Source organism: Pollicipes pollicipes, unplaced genomic scaffold (assembly GCF_011947565.3).
Source record: "Pollicipes pollicipes isolate AB1234 unplaced genomic scaffold, Ppol_2.1 Scaffold_4002;HRSCAF=4701_pilon_pilon_pilon, whole genome shotgun sequence".
NCBI lineage: Eukaryota > Metazoa > Arthropoda > Thecostraca > Pollicipedomorpha > Pollicipedidae > Pollicipes > Pollicipes pollicipes.
In genome coordinates, this window is record NW_023596420.1 from 23,280,122 (window position 1) to 23,299,127 (window position 19,006).

At 49.2% G+C, this 19,006-nt stretch overlaps 2 protein-coding genes across 3 annotated transcripts in view; one reads left to right on the forward strand and one right to left on the reverse strand.

Moving 5' to 3' along the window:
• Nucleotides 1-8: 8 nt before the first annotated feature.
• On the reverse strand, nucleotides 9-8,899 carry LOC119093774 (caspase-8). 2 transcript variants are annotated; one of them, XM_037216785.1, is made up of 3 exons: nucleotides 8,724-8,899; nucleotides 1,440-1,945; nucleotides 9-1,192 (listed from the first exon to the last, which is right to left on the reverse strand). In XM_037216785.1, the coding sequence occupies exons 2-3, from the start codon at nucleotides 1,929-1,931 to the stop codon at nucleotides 26-28; spliced, it is 1,659 nt and encodes a 552-aa protein (XP_037072680.1). In that variant the 5' UTR covers nucleotides 1,932-1,945; nucleotides 8,724-8,899; the 3' UTR covers nucleotides 9-25. The 2 variants fall into 2 exon arrangements, with proteins under 2 accessions (XP_037072680.1, XP_037072679.1); XM_037216784.1 differs by lacking the exon at nucleotides 8,724-8,899 and adding an exon at nucleotides 6,716-7,269.
• A 5,288-nt stretch (nucleotides 8,900-14,187) lies between these two features.
• LOC119094256 (kanadaptin) overlaps nucleotides 14,188-19,006 on the forward strand; it is a 32,050-nt gene continuing 27,231 nt past the window's right edge. Inside the window, exons 1-6 of the mRNA XM_037217330.1 lie at nucleotides 14,188-14,357; nucleotides 16,127-16,943; nucleotides 17,061-17,294; nucleotides 17,568-17,733; nucleotides 17,995-18,193; nucleotides 18,812-18,995. Of these exons, the coding sequence (XP_037073225.1) occupies nucleotides 16,198-16,943; nucleotides 17,061-17,294; nucleotides 17,568-17,733; nucleotides 17,995-18,193; nucleotides 18,812-18,995 (1,529 nt within the window). The 5' untranslated portion in view covers nucleotides 14,188-14,357; nucleotides 16,127-16,197. The remainder of the gene's footprint in view (nucleotides 14,358-16,126; nucleotides 16,944-17,060; nucleotides 17,295-17,567; nucleotides 17,734-17,994; nucleotides 18,194-18,811; nucleotides 18,996-19,006) is intronic.

Consider the following 19,006-nt stretch of genomic DNA (forward strand, 5'->3'; position numbering starts at 1 on the left):
CTCTGTGTCAGACCTACACGCGGCATTACCTGGACTGGCACGACGGCTCTCTCTTCTTGAAAGTAAAGCGACCCGTGGTGCGGTCAATCATCTGCGGCTGCAGGCTTAGCAAAGGCTGATTTCTACCATTCCCCAGCTGGATGGGATTATTCGTGAGGACATTGTGCACGTCTTTGATGCAGCAGGTGATCTCCTCAAGGTGGCCGCGCGCTCTCAGCACCTGGCACAGTCGGATAATGTAGAAGGAGCCTCGGTGTGTGTCACGGTATGCCTTGAACCCGGGGGTGGTCGCCTGGCAGAAGAGGAAATCTGACAGCGGTGTGGTGCGGGATGCTGGCGCAGGCGTGGGGATGTATGACGACATAGGCACATCTTCTGGCCCGTCCGAACTCACCACAGGTAGCGCTTTGATACCTTGACAGGCCTGCGTCACCACAATCTTCAGCTTGCCGGCCAGAGCTCCGCACAGGTCGGCGCCGAAACAGCTGACCAGATCGTCCAGAAGTTGAGTCTTGCAGTCGGAGCTGTAGATGAAGTGCTCTCCTTCACGGCTCGTGCCTCCATGAGACAGAAAGCACGTCACCAGGTAGTCGAAGTTTTTCAGGTCGTTGGCGCATGACAACCTTTCCAGGCATGTCCTAATTTCAGTCTCTTTCAAGTTGTTGAATATCTTTGTCCGGCACCCGAACTCTTGAAATGTCTTTTCCAAGTTTTCCGCATCAATACTGGAGCCCAGACGCATTCCATGATTGTCCGTTCGTCCCAGGACGCATTCCTTGTCTTGGCATGCAAACCGCTCCTGATTGAAGATCACACACACTCCTTTGGAGTTGGCATATATCTTGGGAGGCAGCGCATCACCAATCGAGGACAAGTCCACCACTTTGCTGTGGTTGCCACTGCTAGGGGCGGTGCTTGTGATCGCTGACTCCGCAGTCTCCCTAGACAGCACATCTTTCAGATCGTGCCGACTGAGGTGCACTAGTCCCTCCGCCAGAACAGACAGGTCAGTAAGATCGATGACCCGTTCCTGCATCCAGTACAGGATGTACAGCTCCAACAGCTGCTTGATGGTGCAGCCGTCCGGAAAGATAGGCGACTGCCGGCCCGGAAGATATGAACGAGAAATGTATTCCACCAACCGTTTGACATCTTCCTGCAGAAGATGGCAGCAGACGGTATTCAAAGCAACCTGGAACACACTCGTGTCAAAACCGCTTGCCTGTCCTGAAAATTGGAGCAGCACATGACTTATTACGAATCGGATCACGTCTTCCGTCATCGGCCAGTAGCGACACATTGCGGTGATCGTAAATAAACATGTGACGATTGGAAAGGTATTCATACCTTAGTTTTGAGACAAGCGCCATGGTCGTCGGTCGCATGAATGGAGGGTGCAAATTGTAAGTAATGTGTTGGTCAGCATGGTAGCAGCATACCTTCAGTGATGAGAGATAGACTGGCTTTTGCAGTTTTCTCATCTGCTCTTTCTCCAGGCCAAGGGTTTCGAGCACGTCCAGACGGCCAATCACAGCCAGAGCCTCCAAAAACATGCACTTCCATACATTGCTAACCGAACTCCTGGCCCAATTTGAAAATGTGTCAACCATTGCCTTGCCACCAGTTTCGCGGTTCATCCTGACGACACATTTTTGCAACACGATGGCAGGCAGATCATCCACAGCCAAAAATAGGAGACGGACCACGTCTTCTGGTAGGAGATCTTTTTCAATGTCAGGCAGATCATCCACATCAATGGCATTGTGACACATGTCTTCTCTCGTCAATGTCGATTCAAAGGAAACGGCATCTGACGTGACTGGCGCAGATTCCGGCGCTGAGTCGACCAGCAGCCAACCGCCCTCTTCAGAGACAACGTCGGTGAGGTAGAACACCTCATCAACCTTAAAGTCAGCACCATCAGCCATCATCGGGCAAGACGCACCTGAAACAGAAACAAGTGAAAGTCCTAGCCACCAAAACCAATCCAGGAAGTATGTGGTAACTGATTGAGGGCTATCTGTTGTAATGGAGCAGGGCCGGGGTCATGAAGAACCTTCGCGTCCTGTTACAAAGGAAAGGGAATAAGCCGCATTGCTATGTAACATATTGGATTAACAAACCATTTCGTGGGTGCAAACGAAAATCACAACTTGTCCCCAACCTACTGAAAGAGCCCAAACCCGAATACCATGCCAATATTCCCACAATGCAGTCATACACGCATGCACCCACAACAGTAATCATGCACTGATGGTGGTGCAATATTCAGGCACTTGCGTCAAGACATCAATGCTCGTCCATGTCACCACAGTCCACGACTCTGGCTGGGGTTCACTGCCTGTTGTTCTTACCCTCGCTCAAAATCGCCTCAAGACAGAGTCAGATTGCGGTCAAACCAGTATCGAAACGCCCCGGGCTCCGCAATCGGGTGCGCAGGGCGGAATTTCTGATCGGGCCCCAAAGGCAGCGGATAAGCAGCCCACGAACTGTGGTTGCGGAGGCGGCCAAGGGTCAAACATCCTGGTAGCACAAAATCATACTTCAATCTTTCACACAAATGCCCAATTTTCGTAGCATTGCTCACAGGGCGCAGGGCTGACAGAGACCTGATGGCGCCTGGCCAGCACAGAGGTTTGCTGGCAGGCAAAAAATGGTGCGCTTAAAATGCAACCTCTTGAGTTGAATTGCTATGAACCCACCCTCGGAACTTTCCCTTTAAGGGAGCTCACGATGAAATGCGGTGTTATAACCGAAAACCTGCGCGGAAATTGCAAGAAAACCTCCAATTTGATATTCCCTCGGGTTATGCGAGTGTGGGATCACATTTATTTCACATTACAGTGTGAATCAGGCGCTTGAAGTGGGTGTGATCACTGGTGGAGCGGGCCAGTGGCTCGTATTGATCTTTATGTAATTGGCAGTGTGCGTGCGAGGTTCGTGCTTCTGGAATAGAACACTGTTTTCGCATTCTTTAAATCTAATAACGCCCAATAAAAAGTTATATATTGATACCTGCCTCTATCTTTAGGTTTGTGTTTGAACAGGAAAAGGTCGTGACGTCGGCAAACCGAAAGAAATACTAGCACCCATGCTGCTGGGGCGTTCAAAGGCAATTTGCCACTTCATTATTATCATGCCAGCATTTTGAACCCATTGAGGTATAACAGTATGTAATTAATCCGTTGAACACCATCACATTGGCAATTCACTTAGGCAGTAGGGACGGGTCAGCGCAGCTCATTAATGTGCATGCTTGGTATAAGTTCGCATGATACGGCCTTGCAAAATTGTCTTTCACTTAAGAATTCTGAAAATATAGTGTTGTATTAGTATAGATGCACATATGACTGTCTCAACAAATTTTGTACGCAGGCAAGCATTGCTTGTGAGTCATCACTGTCATAGTCAGTGCAGTCACTGCCACTTGTGTGAGAAGCTGGGTGCTGAGAAAGATGCATAAGTATTGCTGTTGGTTTCTTGGATAGCACTTAATATTTTTATCATGAGCCCTGTGTGCACCAGCAGCTTCATCACTTCCTTGCATATCGTACATCCAGCCATAACTACGTGCACTTGCCATGTCTCCAGCGTTGTGCAAGGTCAGCAGGTTTGCAGTGTCATTCCACCATATGTAATCTTTCCTTGCGATGCGTGTGTTATCACCAGTGTGAACAATATTTTTGAGTGAGGCAGTCTGATGGCCGAGCATGTTGCATGGCTGTGGAAGCAGAAGACGTGTTTGCATCTATGTCAAATATGTTTTGTGGATTCCAAAACAGGCTGAGCAAGTGACATCACTCATTGGCTGTGTGCTTTGCTGAAAGTGATTTGCATCTTGCATTACGTGTTTTTAGTCAGCCATATGTCAGATGCGGAGTTAATACACGAATGCATGCCTGACCCATCTTCACATGATTGAATCTATTATGACAGCAGCAGGGATTGCAGTACAAAAACAACATCATTGTGCATTATGCCACGCAAGAGTACAGCACCGAGGTAGTGCCATGATGTGCGCCGACGGAAATAGTGCACGCTGTCGCCCCGTGCCATTACATAATGTACCACATTGGTTGACCTTTCTACGTCAAGCCAAGGAGATAATGGCTTTTAATTTAAGAATGATATAACAACTGATTTAACAACGCCAAAAGACTACCACGCCTATGAGATAACAGCTTATAATTTATGAATGGCGTAACAACTAATTTAACAACGCCAAAGGGCTATCACCAGCGAGAATGCTGTTCCACCACAATGGTTATATCAGGCTTACCCAGCAATTGCATACATAATCTTGCACAATAAAAACATTCTGGTAGCTCAACAATACCATCTATACCATAGAAATTACAACGCTTTGGTAATCAATTCATAGCAATGCTATATAGTTATTAATTTTTGAATGCAACTACATTTCCAGTCACAAACAATGAAGAAAGTAACCACTGCGCACATCACATGATATCAACGTCAGGACTAGAGCACTGCAGGCGAGGGTAAGTCGACAATACAATATTGACATCCTTAGCAGTACTTGGCAGGTTTCGGTAAGAGATTTATGACGCCATGTGAGTCCTCAGAGCATATCGTGCTTTGGTATTAATAATTGCCATAAAAGCTGGCGATCGCTACGTTGCGTGTGTCAAACAGCCCACCAAGCTTCTGCTACGACCAGCACCAAGACAAAACATCCACAAACAAGCCATTCACCAACCTGCCACCCAACACAGCGCCCGCGACGGGAATGGCAGGTTGGCGTCAGCTTTCGTGAGTTTCGAGGCATTCTTTAGGTCTGGCTGCCAGATGCTGCCAGGTATTGCTGTCGTCACAAAACCATTCCATGACGCCATCAAACAATGACGCAATGGGACGCACTTTTAAAAAAAAACAATTTGGAAATTTTGCTACCTAGGGTCATTTTTGAACTTTGAAAGCTTACCAATAGTTACAAGTAAGCTTTACCCATAATATGTGATGCTCATCACAAAATCTTCAAATGTGAGACATGCCCTTAAGTAAATATGCCCCACAATGCGTCATGGTTTGATTACGTCATCGTACCTAGCACAACACTGATTGAGGGTTTAATTGACAGCCGTTATATCTGGAAATCGCTATCACGAACACCAGATGTGAACGCCTCGATAATCATATTTTCTTCGACTAGATCTAAGCGTGGTTTATAGAATGACAGGATTTAAATGACGTTATTGTGACATCATGAATGCCAACATGACTTTAAAATACTCTTCCCGATGTGCCTTTCCCCATTTTCGCCGGCGTGCAGCTCAAAAGCTAGACTGGGCTTAGGTCTTAAGACGGAGAGGATTGCGAACAGCACCGAAAGGTCTTAAGCTATTTTAGTTCAGAACTAGTTAACTATTTAAGTTCAAAATAAATGTGGAACGCTCCCCTTGAAGGGAATGTTACACATTTGAAAACATTGAAAGCAAGCATCAGATGTGATAAATAAGCTCACCTATAGCTATTGGTATACGTTTAAGCGGAATAGCCAGCGCTAGATAAAATTTCTCTAAGGAGTACATATTCTCCTCAATACGTCGCTTGGCATGACATTGTGGTGCTACCAAATAAGCTGTGCGAAATTGCCAACCTAGAGCCTTGTATTACTTCAAACTCGCCGAGAGATGGCGTTGGCTGTGCTGGGAGTGTTTGCGGAGTCAAATTTCGCTATTTGTTCATGTTTTGGAATTTCTCGTGGTGTTCTTGCATATTCATCGATCAGTTTAAGACGTTCACTTGTATTCACATGCTCGGTTATGGCGCTTTTCCCAAGTTTGTCGATTACAAGGCTGATTTCCATGCCGTTTAACATGCACGCCCAGTTTCTTATACTATGAAGGAACAACAGGAATTCGTGCGGCAGGTGGGGCCGCTGAGCACAAAATTGATACGCGCGGTGGATACTGTGCGCGCGACGACAAGGCTGAAATGACGTTGCCGTGATTAAACATTAAATTAAATTAAATCGTAAATAATTAAATTAATTAAATTAAATTAAATCGTCATCAAACACATCACGACAACGTCATTTCGGCCTTGTCGTCGCGCGTACTCATTGGTATTGGAAAGGATTGGGTTGTTCGTGGATGTGCAGCTCGGGAAATGGGCGGCTGCAGCTCTCGGGGAAAGGTGGACCGTCTCCGAGATAACTGTATCAGTTCAGCACCCAACACAAATGTGAAACGGTCTTAAGCCGCCAGTCGTGTTGATATAAAGACCACCAAAAACGTTTGAAGACGTGGCAGGAAAAATAAGACTCGTGTGCATTATTTCGCACCTCGGGGATCTTGGGGAAGGATAAATGACCTGTTCGTGACAAAACAGGGTACGTGGTATGAAGAGTCAAACTTGAAGTGTCAAAGTGCATACATAGCCTGTGGAACCAATGAGTTTAAAAATTCAAAAAATGGGGTTATATTGGCTATGACATGTAAATCACAAAATGCTACTCACAATACATTCAAAGTCACCACTCCCAACTCAGCATTTAACTATCTTAAAAGCATGAATGTAATCACAGCCAAAATATTCCACATCAACTTTGCTGTTTTGGTGCCATTTGATATGGCCAAAACACAACATAGTCAGATTTTCTGAAAAAGTCAATGGGTTCAAGACTCAGGACTACAATGGTGTCAAGTCAACTGATGGAGAGAAGCTGCCTACCACATAGGTAGCTGCTGACCTGTTGTTGTTATTGGGGCTTGACAATGCAGCCAGCTGCTGCAGCCATATGGCATTGCCTGCCTCTCACTCTGGCAGGAGGGGTGGGCACCATGGGGAGTCAAATCCTGTACCTCCAGTTTCCCAGATGTGCAGTGGTTAGCACAGACATGTGAACCACCACACTAGTGGCACCCCTGCTGACAAATTGTGAAATCCACACACAGCAATGAAAAATGCATGTTAGTTCAGTAGAGAGACAGAAGTAGACCAATACAAATCAAAGGAGTTCATACACATGAAAACATGATTAAGAATAAAACAATGCCACATGAGCACATTACAAAAAGGTTAGACCACTTTACAACATCCAATGTGCAAACTGAGGCAGAGATCTGACAAAATGGTTCATAAGTGTGTTCCACATCTGTACAGGGCTTTGAACTGAAATGCAAATTGAAGGTCTTGAAGCTCATTTTGTGAAGTTTGCAGTCCCCTGGCATAGATGCTCAGACTATTGTACAGAATATTCCATGGTTACCCAGGTATCCATGACACCAATATATCACTAATATTGTGCCATTCCACTGGGCATGTAAAATGTATAATCAAGATAAATAGATTGTTGAGCTGTTTATATCTAGCATTCATGGGCATGATGACCAAATATAACTGGGCCCCACTTCCAGATATAAGGGCAGGTTGTTGGTTTTTGACTTATGTCCTGCAAGCTATGCAATGTTTGAACACAAACTTTGTGCTGTACCACACAATACAAGATGGTACAATGTTTCCTAGTTATGATGGAAATAAAACTTGCAATTGAACAACTCTAGAGCAACACTATAACCAAGTATGTGAATACAAGTAAGCACCATAAACTCATGGACAAATAAGCAAGAACACAAAGAGAAAAAGGGCCACAATACACACTTTGCACCATCAGGTTCAGCTGAGATCTAGCGCAGCCATCAGTATAGTGCAAGTGAGTGCTACCATGTTAACATTCCATGACACCATTATACAATTACATATTGATGAACATAATTGCTCAATGGAGAGATTTTTGTTCTCTAGAGCAGTGTTTTCCAGTTAAATAAATACCAATACTTATGAGCTTATTTAATCATATATGATACCTGTTTCAATATCAATATCAATCAATATGAATTGAGTGTAATTCACAGAAAAAATGTGATCATAAATCTTAGTAGGCATCACTTATGATTACTGTTGTCACTGCTTGTGCCGTATGCTGAACTGCTTGTCAAATAGCCAACAGAGCCACAAATGTACAATGGATGTATTCAATGCCATTGGGGGGGGGGGGGGGGGAGAACCATGGGATAACTCTTGCCTGGGCTACCCTGTTTTCCAACAAGTTCCTTCCTATTGCAGTCCAATGCTCCTTATACAAATCCAGGTGCAATCATGTGAAAACCTTCTCAAACATTTGCAGCCTAGCCTGGTATATGAAGGAGTTAGCATGACAAAAGCATTACATACCTACAGAATAATATTTGGTATAAAATGAACATGATGCTCCTAGTAATGTATGTAAGAACCTAGCATGCAAATAATTAACATTTAAAAAAATGCAATTGATCCAGTATCCTTTCTTTTCCCATATGTGTTAGGGAGGCTCAAGAGTATTATTGGGGGAATCTGAAGTCAGGATTGGGTTGGGGGAACCCAGGCCCCCATGAGTACAGAGAGTGATGCCCCTACCACTGCCCCCATGAAATTTTGTAAAAACCAACCGCAGTTGGCATTGATGTTGTGTGGACAAATAACAGATAACAGAGTTGCGTTGCCTTGCCATCTTCATACGAATGACGCCTAGACAAGACATCAATCACACCCTTTCACAGCTAATCCAACAAATTTGACCAATGAACTGGACAGTCTTAGTATGACAATTTAGGTAGAAGCCAGAAGCTGATGCAACATTCAAGCGATAAATCACGAGCAACGTTGCAGGAAACTTAGCATATTCAAGGCGCACCTTTCCTCCCAATGAGACTTCTCACCTTGGACCACAGCCGGGACAGGAACATGAACAGGAATACAACACGGGCGCGCGTCCACTCACAACCCTTCTGTCTCACGCCAACAGTATGCGCACGAGGCTTAAACGCAACCTACGCGATGCCCCCACCCCCTGCCGTCGCCCTTCTGTTCTAGGGCCTCGGTCGCCCTTACCACCGCCTCCCGCCTCGCGACTGGGGCGCGTCGCTCCTCCGCCGCACGGGATTACCCGCAATGTACTCTGGCCCGTGTTGTGGTGCGCATTGTAATGTAACTGAAGTTAGCCCACATTCAGCCCAGATTCAGCCCAACCCGAATTTGGCAGCACAAAAGTAGATAATTCCCTTTGCAGGCCAATAACTCCCTTCAGGCGCCGACATCCCGCACCGACAAACCAGACCCTGAGAAACCTCTTTGGTCTAACCAAAACGGTGCATAGAAAATCTGCCTATTTTGTCTAGGGGGAAAGCCACGTACATGACCAAAGAAGACATGCTTATGGGGCGGTCCTACGGTTTTTTTTTCAAAAGTGCCTTACCGAAGTATATACCGGTGCTCATCAACTTGGCTGGAGGAACCCTACCGGACATTGATATCTAAGTGTTCATAGCCCGTTAAAAAAAATTAATAACGAGATTTTTATTTGGTCGCTGAAAAATATATGCCCGGTCGCACATGGTGTGAGAGCATTCGTCGCCCAGCTACATAAGTACAAACATAAATTGCATATCTTGTCTCGTGGAAAGGTTATACACGATCGAAAAAGCATGTCTTAGGTCTCCTGCTACCATTTTAACTTTCGAGTAACAAACATCTTACCTATCATGAATGTAATTGGTCCCTGGGGTTAATGCCGTAATGTGGCAATGTAACCTAAAAAAACTGGCCTCCCTGGTGTAGACTAGTATTTTAAATTGTTAGAGAACTGCTGATGCATAGGCTGGTGCTGTTTCTTGAGATCCCGTGAATAATTTACACCGAGGTAGTAAAAATTGATAATATATGGTTGATTTTTCGATTAAGGAACAATACAATCCGTACAGAATGGCTTCTGTATTCCTCGATGTCCCGCACGTGACTGCCAGACGCATGTGGCCGCCTTTGGGTGTCTTAGCGTCTCGGATCGCAAGCTGGCTTATTCTGCGCTGGCCTCATGCAAGACCGGCGTTAACTATCCTGACCCCCGGCGCCATGATCTGAGGTGGACGATATCACAGAGCGTTATGTCACGATACCACATCCCCGTGCCGGCCAAGCCAAGTTATGCCCACGTACGGCTGCCTCACACTCGCTATGCATACACACGTTTCACACCGGCCCACTTCCCCCGGGCCGAGGACATGAGACGGGAGACGGAGGTGTCGGCTCGGACGAACGTCACGGGCGTCACGCAAGAAGGCATAGGCGGCGAACAATACGGACGCACACATGAGGTCGGTGAACACACGCGATGCGTAAAACGGGAGACTGGGGTCGAGCTGGAGACGGGTGGTGCGGTCGAGAAGGTACGAGCGCCTCTCGCTGTGGCGGAGGGCTGGGAACGCGGCGGCGAGGCGGGGATTGGGAATGATTATCTGTCAGCTCATCTGCAAACTCGGCCCGGCGTGACGGCCGCGGAAGAGCGGGGTGAGGGGTTGACGTGGACGGCCGCCGCGGCTGCGCGGTCGGTATGGCGCACACAGACATCAACGTAGGGAACGAGCGCAGGGAGCGGCGGTTGCGCCGATGGGTGCGGCCAATGGTGAGCTCCGCGAGAAGGTCACGCGAGTGACCTACACCCACGACCGTGCTTCGTCGGTGCGTTAACCCAGCCGACGGATCCTGAAGGGACACATGAGCCCCAGCACGCGGACGGGACGGGCCGACCGTTCGATCACAGCGGACACGGGCGGCCTCGCGCTGTGAGGCGACGCTGGCATCACAGCCATCGGCGACACGCTGCCATTCAGGTGCGAATGTACCCTGCTGGGAACCGCCGAGCGTAAAAGATGGCCATGCAGAACATCGGCTGGTGGCCGGTGGTCGGCCCGCGGCGCGCTGTGGATCTCGAGCAATCCGCGGGCGAGCGCGTCACAGTCCAGGTCATCCAACGCAGTCACTCCACAGAGGCTCCACTAGCCTCTTGATCAATTCGACGGCTACCTCGGCGTGGCTGTTCGACGGGGGTACGAGGGGCGAGCAAGCGACGCGTAATACCAAAACGTTGCAGGAAGTCTCTGGCGTGTTGGACAGTGTGTTGCGGTCCGCCATCGCTCCAGAGCACGCAGGGGATGCGTGACGCTGTGGACACTGTCGCAGATGGCGGACCAGAGTCAGGGCGGTGGCATCACGTCTGCAGTGTACGACAGCGTGCCGCTCGGATAGTCGGTCGACGCGCACCCGTCTGGCCTGCATGGCTGAAGAGGTCCGTGGAGACGGATTCGGGAGGCTGTGAGGGATGTTCAGACGGGTGCCGCACACCAAGATGCCTTCGCCAACAGTGAGGTGATGGCGCTCGCCCCAGTACGGCCCCAGCACGACCCCATGTCCAGACGGGTGCCGCACACCAGGATGCCGTCGTCAACAGTGAGGTGATGGCGCTCGCCCCAGTACGGCCCCAGCACGACCCCATGTCCAGACGGGTGCCGCACACCAGGATGCCGTCGTCAACAGTGAGGTGATCGCGTTCGCCCCAGTGCGGACCCCGCACGGCACCAGCATGGCCACAGTAAGGCAAGCAGATCTGACCGGCGATCGGGGAAGCCGCTCAGCACGGTCTCGCACAGGGTCGTGTACTTGGCGTCGGCACGTGCGGCCTCGCGGACGCGAGTCAGAGTGATGTATGATGGGAGACACTCGGGATCCATCTGGACCCAGCTGGGTCACTGCGCTTGACGAAACTATGATGCTGATGGGTAACGTCTTCTTGGACGATCTCGTCGTCCGGAGAGAGGGGATTCAGTCACTCAGGGGGCTCTGGAGGGCGTCTAGGATCCGGCGTTTGCCTTTGCTGTGTGTTTGTTTGCTGGAGAACGTGCCGGAGAGAACGTGCCGGAGACAAGATAGGCAATTGTTTGAACGATAAGCCTGAATAAGATAGGTAATTTGTACTTCCGCTTCTGAATTTGGGTTGACAAATATTTTCACATGATATGTATCTCGACTTATATTTGTTGGTAAGGAAGTGAACAATGTCATTGTCTTTTTGTTCTTAAGGATTTTGGCCCGTCAGATATTAATGACCTATTGGGTTTCTTCAGCCAGATTGATGAGCATCGGTCTATGGTTCGATGAGACAATTTTGAAGAAAACCGCAGGGGCCGCCCCATAAACACGCTTTCTTCGATCGTGTTTGACTTACCCTAGAAAAATAGGAAGATTCCCTGTACACCGTTTTCGTTGGATTAAAGAGGGCCCTCACGTATTAGTACGCCTGTGCATGACTTCAGCGTCTGTATGGGGACATTGGCCGGTAAAGGGAACTCTACATTTGTGCTGCATAATGGGCTGGGCTGAATGTGGGCTGAATGTGGGCAAACCTCCGCTATACGGGAAACATGGATGTCCGTGAAGTTGGTGATTTATTTCGTGCTTTATTCAAGAAAGCATGCATATCGATTCATGAGTAGATTTACTAAAAGCGGCCCTCCTGTGTAAATCACGTGAGATCCCACTCGATAACTCCACATAGCCCAAAAATCCCTGATGCAGAAAGCCCTCTGACCCGGGAAGTTGACCCTGATCGACACAGGGGCTCTCATCGACGCTTTAACACGCGCCCGGGTGGCCGGCTAGATACCCTTCGTTCGGGTGGGGGAGGGATCAATTTGACCCTTCTGAGACCTCGCCAACTAAGAAAGCTAGAGACACCAAGTTTGCAGAGTGTGTTGACCTGTGCGTAAATTCACTTAGGTCAAAGTTTCAGGTTCCTAGGTCATGGTCTTTGGGTCAAAAAAGGTCAGACAAGGTCAAGTTTCAGGTCGGTCTCCAAAATGCCCCCCAGAACCAAGATAACCGTTTCTAAGCAAAAGATCACATGCTCATTGAAGGTCAGTGACCTTGTTTAACGTTTTGAAGGTCAAGGTGACCAAAATCATACAAGGTTGTTTTGAGTTTTGCATTTGACTAAGCCACAAAGATTACGCTAGGTGGTATATTCCTAAACAAAATGCTGACCTGGGTCATTTCAGGTCAATGGCCTATCCTGACCTCTAAGAAGCCCATGGAAGATGTATAATGCGGTTTCTGCCATCAAAAATGTTCGAAAGAAGCCCCAGAAATTATTCCATACAGCAAGCCCAAGAGTAACAGAATAGGTTGGTTTTGACATTGGTATGACCTTCATACCTGACCTTAGGTCAGTGTTATTTGCTCATTTAACTGTTGTGTTGCCTAAGAAAGCATCTCACAGATGTGTGGCTTCGTCTAACACTCCGTTGTTGGATCAGATTGAAGGATTCCCTAGAAATTGCCTTCGCCGAAACCATGGCGTAGTTAAAAACACGCAGCACGCAGAAAAAAACGGAAAAAGTCAAGTAAACATGGCATAACCGCAGAGCTTTAAAAGTGTAACTAAGTCAGTCAGGTGTACTGATCTGGTCATAATGCTGCAATTTTCATTTTCTTTAATCCGTCTGCCTGTGAAACAATGAGTAAAACCTTTCTTAAATTTGATATAATTTCGAACGTCTATTTGTCATGTCATTTATGTACTTGGGCTCTAGAAAGTTGGGGGACCGGACTCGTCGTTGTGGTGGCCAGACTGGAAATTGGGGGGAGGGGGGGGGGGGGGCAGTGGCCTATCCAAAAGAACAAAAATCGACACCCGTGCATGGCGGGCACGGTCAAGTGTCTTTCAAAACAGTGACTTATTCAACGTTGAACAAACACGATTTCGCCTTTTATCACTGTTTTTTTAGATGGCACGCATTTTATTTTGACACGAAGGCCCGCTTACGTAAACAAATCTTACGTGAAGATTTGAATAGAGCTCTGTATAACAAATACAGTACGAGGCAAGGTGACACGAAGAATCGCACGTGCGAAGAAATATGCAAAGAACGACGCTTGCGGAGAAATGTGATACGAACTTTCGTACGCCTGCATTTCGAAGAAATACGATGCCAAGAAATGCGATACGAGTAAATGCGGTGCGAAGAAACATGACGCGGTGATCAGCGGATTAAGTTTAATCTACGAAGGCATACGTTATAACTAACTAAATTAACGTCCGTCAAGTTGGCACCACAGCAGAAACGCTACCTAGCAAAACGCCATAAGACGTTCTGCTAGGTAGCGTTTCATATTGTTACGAAAGCACGACAGCTTTGCGACCGTGTCATACTTCCTTGGCGCGCCTTCTGCATGATGGTCCTTATTTGGAAGCGATTGGCCATGATCAATTATGGCGCAAATGTTACGAATGTGAGCTGTGAGAAAACGTTCAGCGAGCAGCGTAATTTCTGGGGTGCATCAGGCCGAGCAAGGCACGGGCGTAGGACATCTATTGCCATATGAGCTGCAGGCACAATACCTATGCGAGCAAGAGAAATATGGGAAATGGACGCAGAGCCACGTGTACCATTGTGTGCCTTGAATGTAGGCTTATCAGAAATTTAGGGTCACATTATGAGTCGAGAGTGCTGAATAGCGTAGAGGTAATGAACGTACACTCTAACATGCCAGAAAAACAGGTTTCTTCCGTAATTGTCCCACAATTTCCAAAGTCGTAGGGGACCAGATCCGGGTTGGGCTGTAGCCCCCTCCATCTGAATAGAAAACTATGTCTCTGATGTCAGTGACCGACCCGCCAAGTGCAAGGAAGTGTATGGTGGGCTTGTTGTTACAATTGCTTACGTATGTTGCTCTTTTTGGCATGGTAACTTTTGCTGACCATCTCAAATACTAACTGGGCACAGTAACAGGAGTTATAGTCAGCAGAGTATATGCCAAGTAAGATATATGCATGAAGATGCTAGGTACTATGCAGGTGCTAGGCAGGTTATGCTTTCGCCATGAAATAGCAAAATAACAGCCTAAGGTAATACCTATTAATAATTGTGGAAAAGTGGAGCAATTTTCAGTGCAATGACCTATCTGATGATAATGATTTGAGGTTGTAGGGTGCCAACTGCATATTGTTATGCAGTGTGGATAAATAATCTTGCTGAAACAAGGGAACATTCAGTTGTTGAACTGCTTCTTGAACATTGCACCACTATGCACAGTTACCATGCTCAAAAAGATAGTTCTATTTGTAACACAACTTTCATCAGCTAAAATGAACACTTATTTTATTGTCATCCAAATTTTGATAGGAAGTCAAACTAGGAACACTCATGCATGTGGGTTTGGCTCACTTGTGTCCAATCTTCTGCCTTTTAATGTTTGTTGATGCATACTGTTGTTGCAGCTGTTTTCAGAGTTTTTTTTTGCCCCCCCCCCACTAGTGTTTGTTTTGGCTGGCAGCATTGGTAGGCATCCCCAATACTGTTGCTGTTTTGCATATATATATATATATATATATATATATATATATATATATATATATATATCTGGATACCTCAGTTCAGAGCACCTGCCTTACAATCCACCTACCTGTGGCTGGTTGGATTCAGTTTCTTTTGGCAGGCCAGGGCTCACACAACAAACAGTGCTTAGTGTGACCTCTGACCTGCACTCATACACTTATTCAAAAGGTTCAGAGTAAATTTATATATGTATATATACAAAGGCATGTATATAAATGTCTATTTAACCACAATTTGTGTAGATTCTAACTGCTGCACAAAGTGTACTCCTTTGGGCATCATTTTATTACCATTGCTACTATGATGCCAAAAGACCAGACCATTTGATATATTATAAAATATAAACATGGTAATCACCTTTTATCAAAGTAACATGAGTTAAATCCATGGAGGAACATATTCAGGGATATCATGTTCAGGGCCCTTCAGACCTCCAACTTATCCCACTCTGCCCCTCTCCCCAGTCTTAAACATGATATGATATCCAGGATATTTTTAGTCCTATGGTGCTTGATATGCTTGGGTTGTCCTGCCAGAGTGATGCAAACATTGCCTAGCTTGCTGATATTCAAAGCTCAAAGATTAACTTGAATAAACAAGTGTAGCATGTTCACTGCCACTTTTTCTTCTTGAGGAAACAGTGAAACATGAAAAGTGTCAGCTGAAAGGCAGAGGCACCATTTTGTCCATCATTTTAGTGCAGAAAGGGGTGTGTTGGGGTGTGCCTAAAAGCAACTGCATATGCACATTTTTCTTGCTCTACCCAAGATTTGACATCTGCTCAAGTCTAGTTCAAAGTCACCCTTAAAAGCCTATGTGGGATCTTTGCTGTTCTTATCTTTGATATGTGATGCATATCCAACATAGAACTTGCCTTATGTGTCCCTTTTTTCCAGCTGATGCAGACTAGGGCCACTGGACCAGTTGAACATTAAGTAGAAGCAGACTGTTGTTGACTCTATCAAGCATGGCAGAAACCAGTCATTCTGATATGGATACATCAGTATCTTCTGTGTCTGTGACTGAATCTGAGGACAAATGTGGCACAAATGAAAAAGTTGATGAATCTGAAGACAAATGTGCCACAGATGGAAAAGCTGGTGAATCCTTAATGTGTCACAGTGATCCATTCAAAATGCCGGACATTCTGCCAAGAAGTGCAAATCAGATAATGTCACCATCGTCATTGTCTTCTGAATCATTTGCAAATCCCGACAGTTCTTTCAAAGTCCCAAAGTTCCCGCCACGGAGCTTAGGCAAGAGCGAATCGCCTTCGACAGCGCGTTCCAACTCCGCGGGCGGGCCTGTTGCTGGGTCGGAACAGGGTGTGGAGGGGACGGGCGGGCCCACGGCGGCGCGCCCGGCCCCCCAGCCGGCCGAGCCAGCGCGGCCGGCCGGCAGCACGCCCTACAAGCCGCCCGCCTGGGCCGGCAGTCCGCCACACGCCTACAGTCTGGAGGTGGTGCGCGGCGGCCAGCTGGTGGACACGGTCGAGCTGCAGCACCGAGCGAGTCTCGTGTTCGGCCGTCTGCCGGACTGTGACGTGCGGCTGGAGCACCCCTCCATCTCGCGGCACCACGCCGTGCTGGTGTACAGGTGGGTCACCATCGCCGAGCAGCACCGAGCGAGTCTCGTGTTCGGCCGTCTGCCGGACTGTGGCGTGCGGCCGGAGCACCCCTCCATCTCGCGGCACCACGCCGTGCTGGTGTACAGGTGGGTCACCATCTCCGGGTAGCACCGAGCGAGTCTCGTGTTCGGCCGTCTGCCGGACTGTGACGTGCGGCCGGAGCACCCCTCCATCTCGCGGCACCACGCCGTGCTGGTGTACAGGTGGGTCACCATCGCCGAGCAGCACCGAGCGAGTCTCGTGTTCGGCCGTCTGCCGGGCTGTGACGTGCGGCTGGAGCACCCCTCCATCTCGCGGCACCACGCCGTGCTGGTGTACAGGTGGGTCACCATCGCCGAGCAGCACCGAGCGAGTCTCGTGTTCGGCCGTCTGCCGGACTATGACGTGCGGCTGGAGCACCCCTTCATCTCGCGGCACCACGCCGTGCTGGTGTACAGGTGGGTCACCATCGCCGAGCAGCACCGAGCGAGTCTCGTGTTCGGCCGTCTGCCGGGCTGTGACGTGCGGCCGGAGCGGTGGGTGGGTCAGGTGGGTCATCATCGCCAGCCGGACGTCGGCGGCGCCACACCACCCTCCATTTTCCTGGCGATAACATCAGGCCGCCATGGTTCCCCTCGCACTGAGAGATCGGGTCATGTTGCAGCTGCCCAGCAGTGAAACAATCTGACCCGGGCTGACGTTATTCGTATTTCACCTCTCTGCCGTTTCAGATTGCAGAGCGGAGACTCGCGCGAGGCCGGGTTTTACCTGTATGACCTAGGAAGCACCCATGGCACCACTCTTAACAAGACGCCCGTGCAGCCGAAAGTCTACTGCCGAATGCGCGTGGGCCATATGTGCAAATTCGGGGGCAGTTCCAGGCTGTTCATTTTGCAGGTCAGTGCCCACAATACCCCAAATGAGTCGTGACACTAGTTTCGACCTGGCCATGCACTGCTGGGGCATGCATGATCAGGTGTTGTCAGTGTCTTCTAGTGCCGTCCTGAGATGCGCTGCTGGCGTGTGCGTAGTCAGGTGTTGTCAGTGTCTTCTAGTGCCGTCCTGAGATGCGCTGCTGGCGTGTGCGTGGTCAGGTGTCGTCAGTGTCGTCTGGCGAGCGCTCGCCCAGCGCGCTGAAGGCCAGCGTCTGCCTTCCAGGGCCCGGAGGAGGACCGGGAGGCCGAGTCTGAGCTGACCGTCACCGAGCTGATGGAGATCGGCCGGCGTCGTCAGGAGCAGATGGCTCGGCTGGAGGAGGCCGCCGCGCCCGATCAGGCGCCGCCGCCCGCCGCCCGCCTGCGGCCGGAGCTGGCCGACGCCGAGACTGCCGACGACCAGGGCGTCTCGTGGGGCATGGGTCAGTTGGTCGGTGGGCTGGCCGGAGCCTCGCAGCGCCGGCGCGCTCCGCATGCTGGCTGGGCTGGGCGCCGCAGGGCCACGCGCGCTGCTGTGGACAAGCTACGGCCGTCCGCGCCGCTTCTGCGGCGGAGCGGTCTATTTGCGGACCTCGAGCTTGGTGTTTCAATCGCCGCGGATCATTATCTTGCGTTGGAGTGTGGGGATGTTTCAGCGGTATGGGGTGCGACGTTAGATGTGTAAAAGTCCTGAAGCGTTTGCTAGAGTGACTGGTCTGGTGACGGCGGGGTGGTAGGACGGCTGAGTGGAGCCATGCCTTCCTCGCCCCGCTGGGGGACCCCCGGACCGTCCACCTCCAGCACGCCATCGCTATCTGAATCGATGACCGCTGCTGGGCGTGGTCAGTCGGCGTCGGTCCAGTTGTCCGTCGTCGGCTGGTGGCCATCGGCGTCAGCCTCTGTGATCCTAATGTGTGATGGTTGTGATCGGTGCTGATAACTTGTATCGATGTTCGTTGGCCGGCATTTGGTAATTATTACGCGCATCAGCGGTCTGCGCGGACTATCCGATAGTCGGCATGGGTGACGGACCTTGCTAACCGTCTGTCGTCAATGGGCAGGCGAGGACGCGGACGAAGCGAATGACCTGCAGTTCAACCCGTTCGCGCTTGGCGAGGCCGAAAACGAGCAGCTGTACCTGGTGGACCCGAAGCGTACGCTGCGCGGCTGGTTCGAGCGCGAGGGCTACGAGCTGGAGTACCAGACGGAGGAGCAGGCCGGCCAGCGCCACGTCTGTCGTATCACGTGAGTACTCG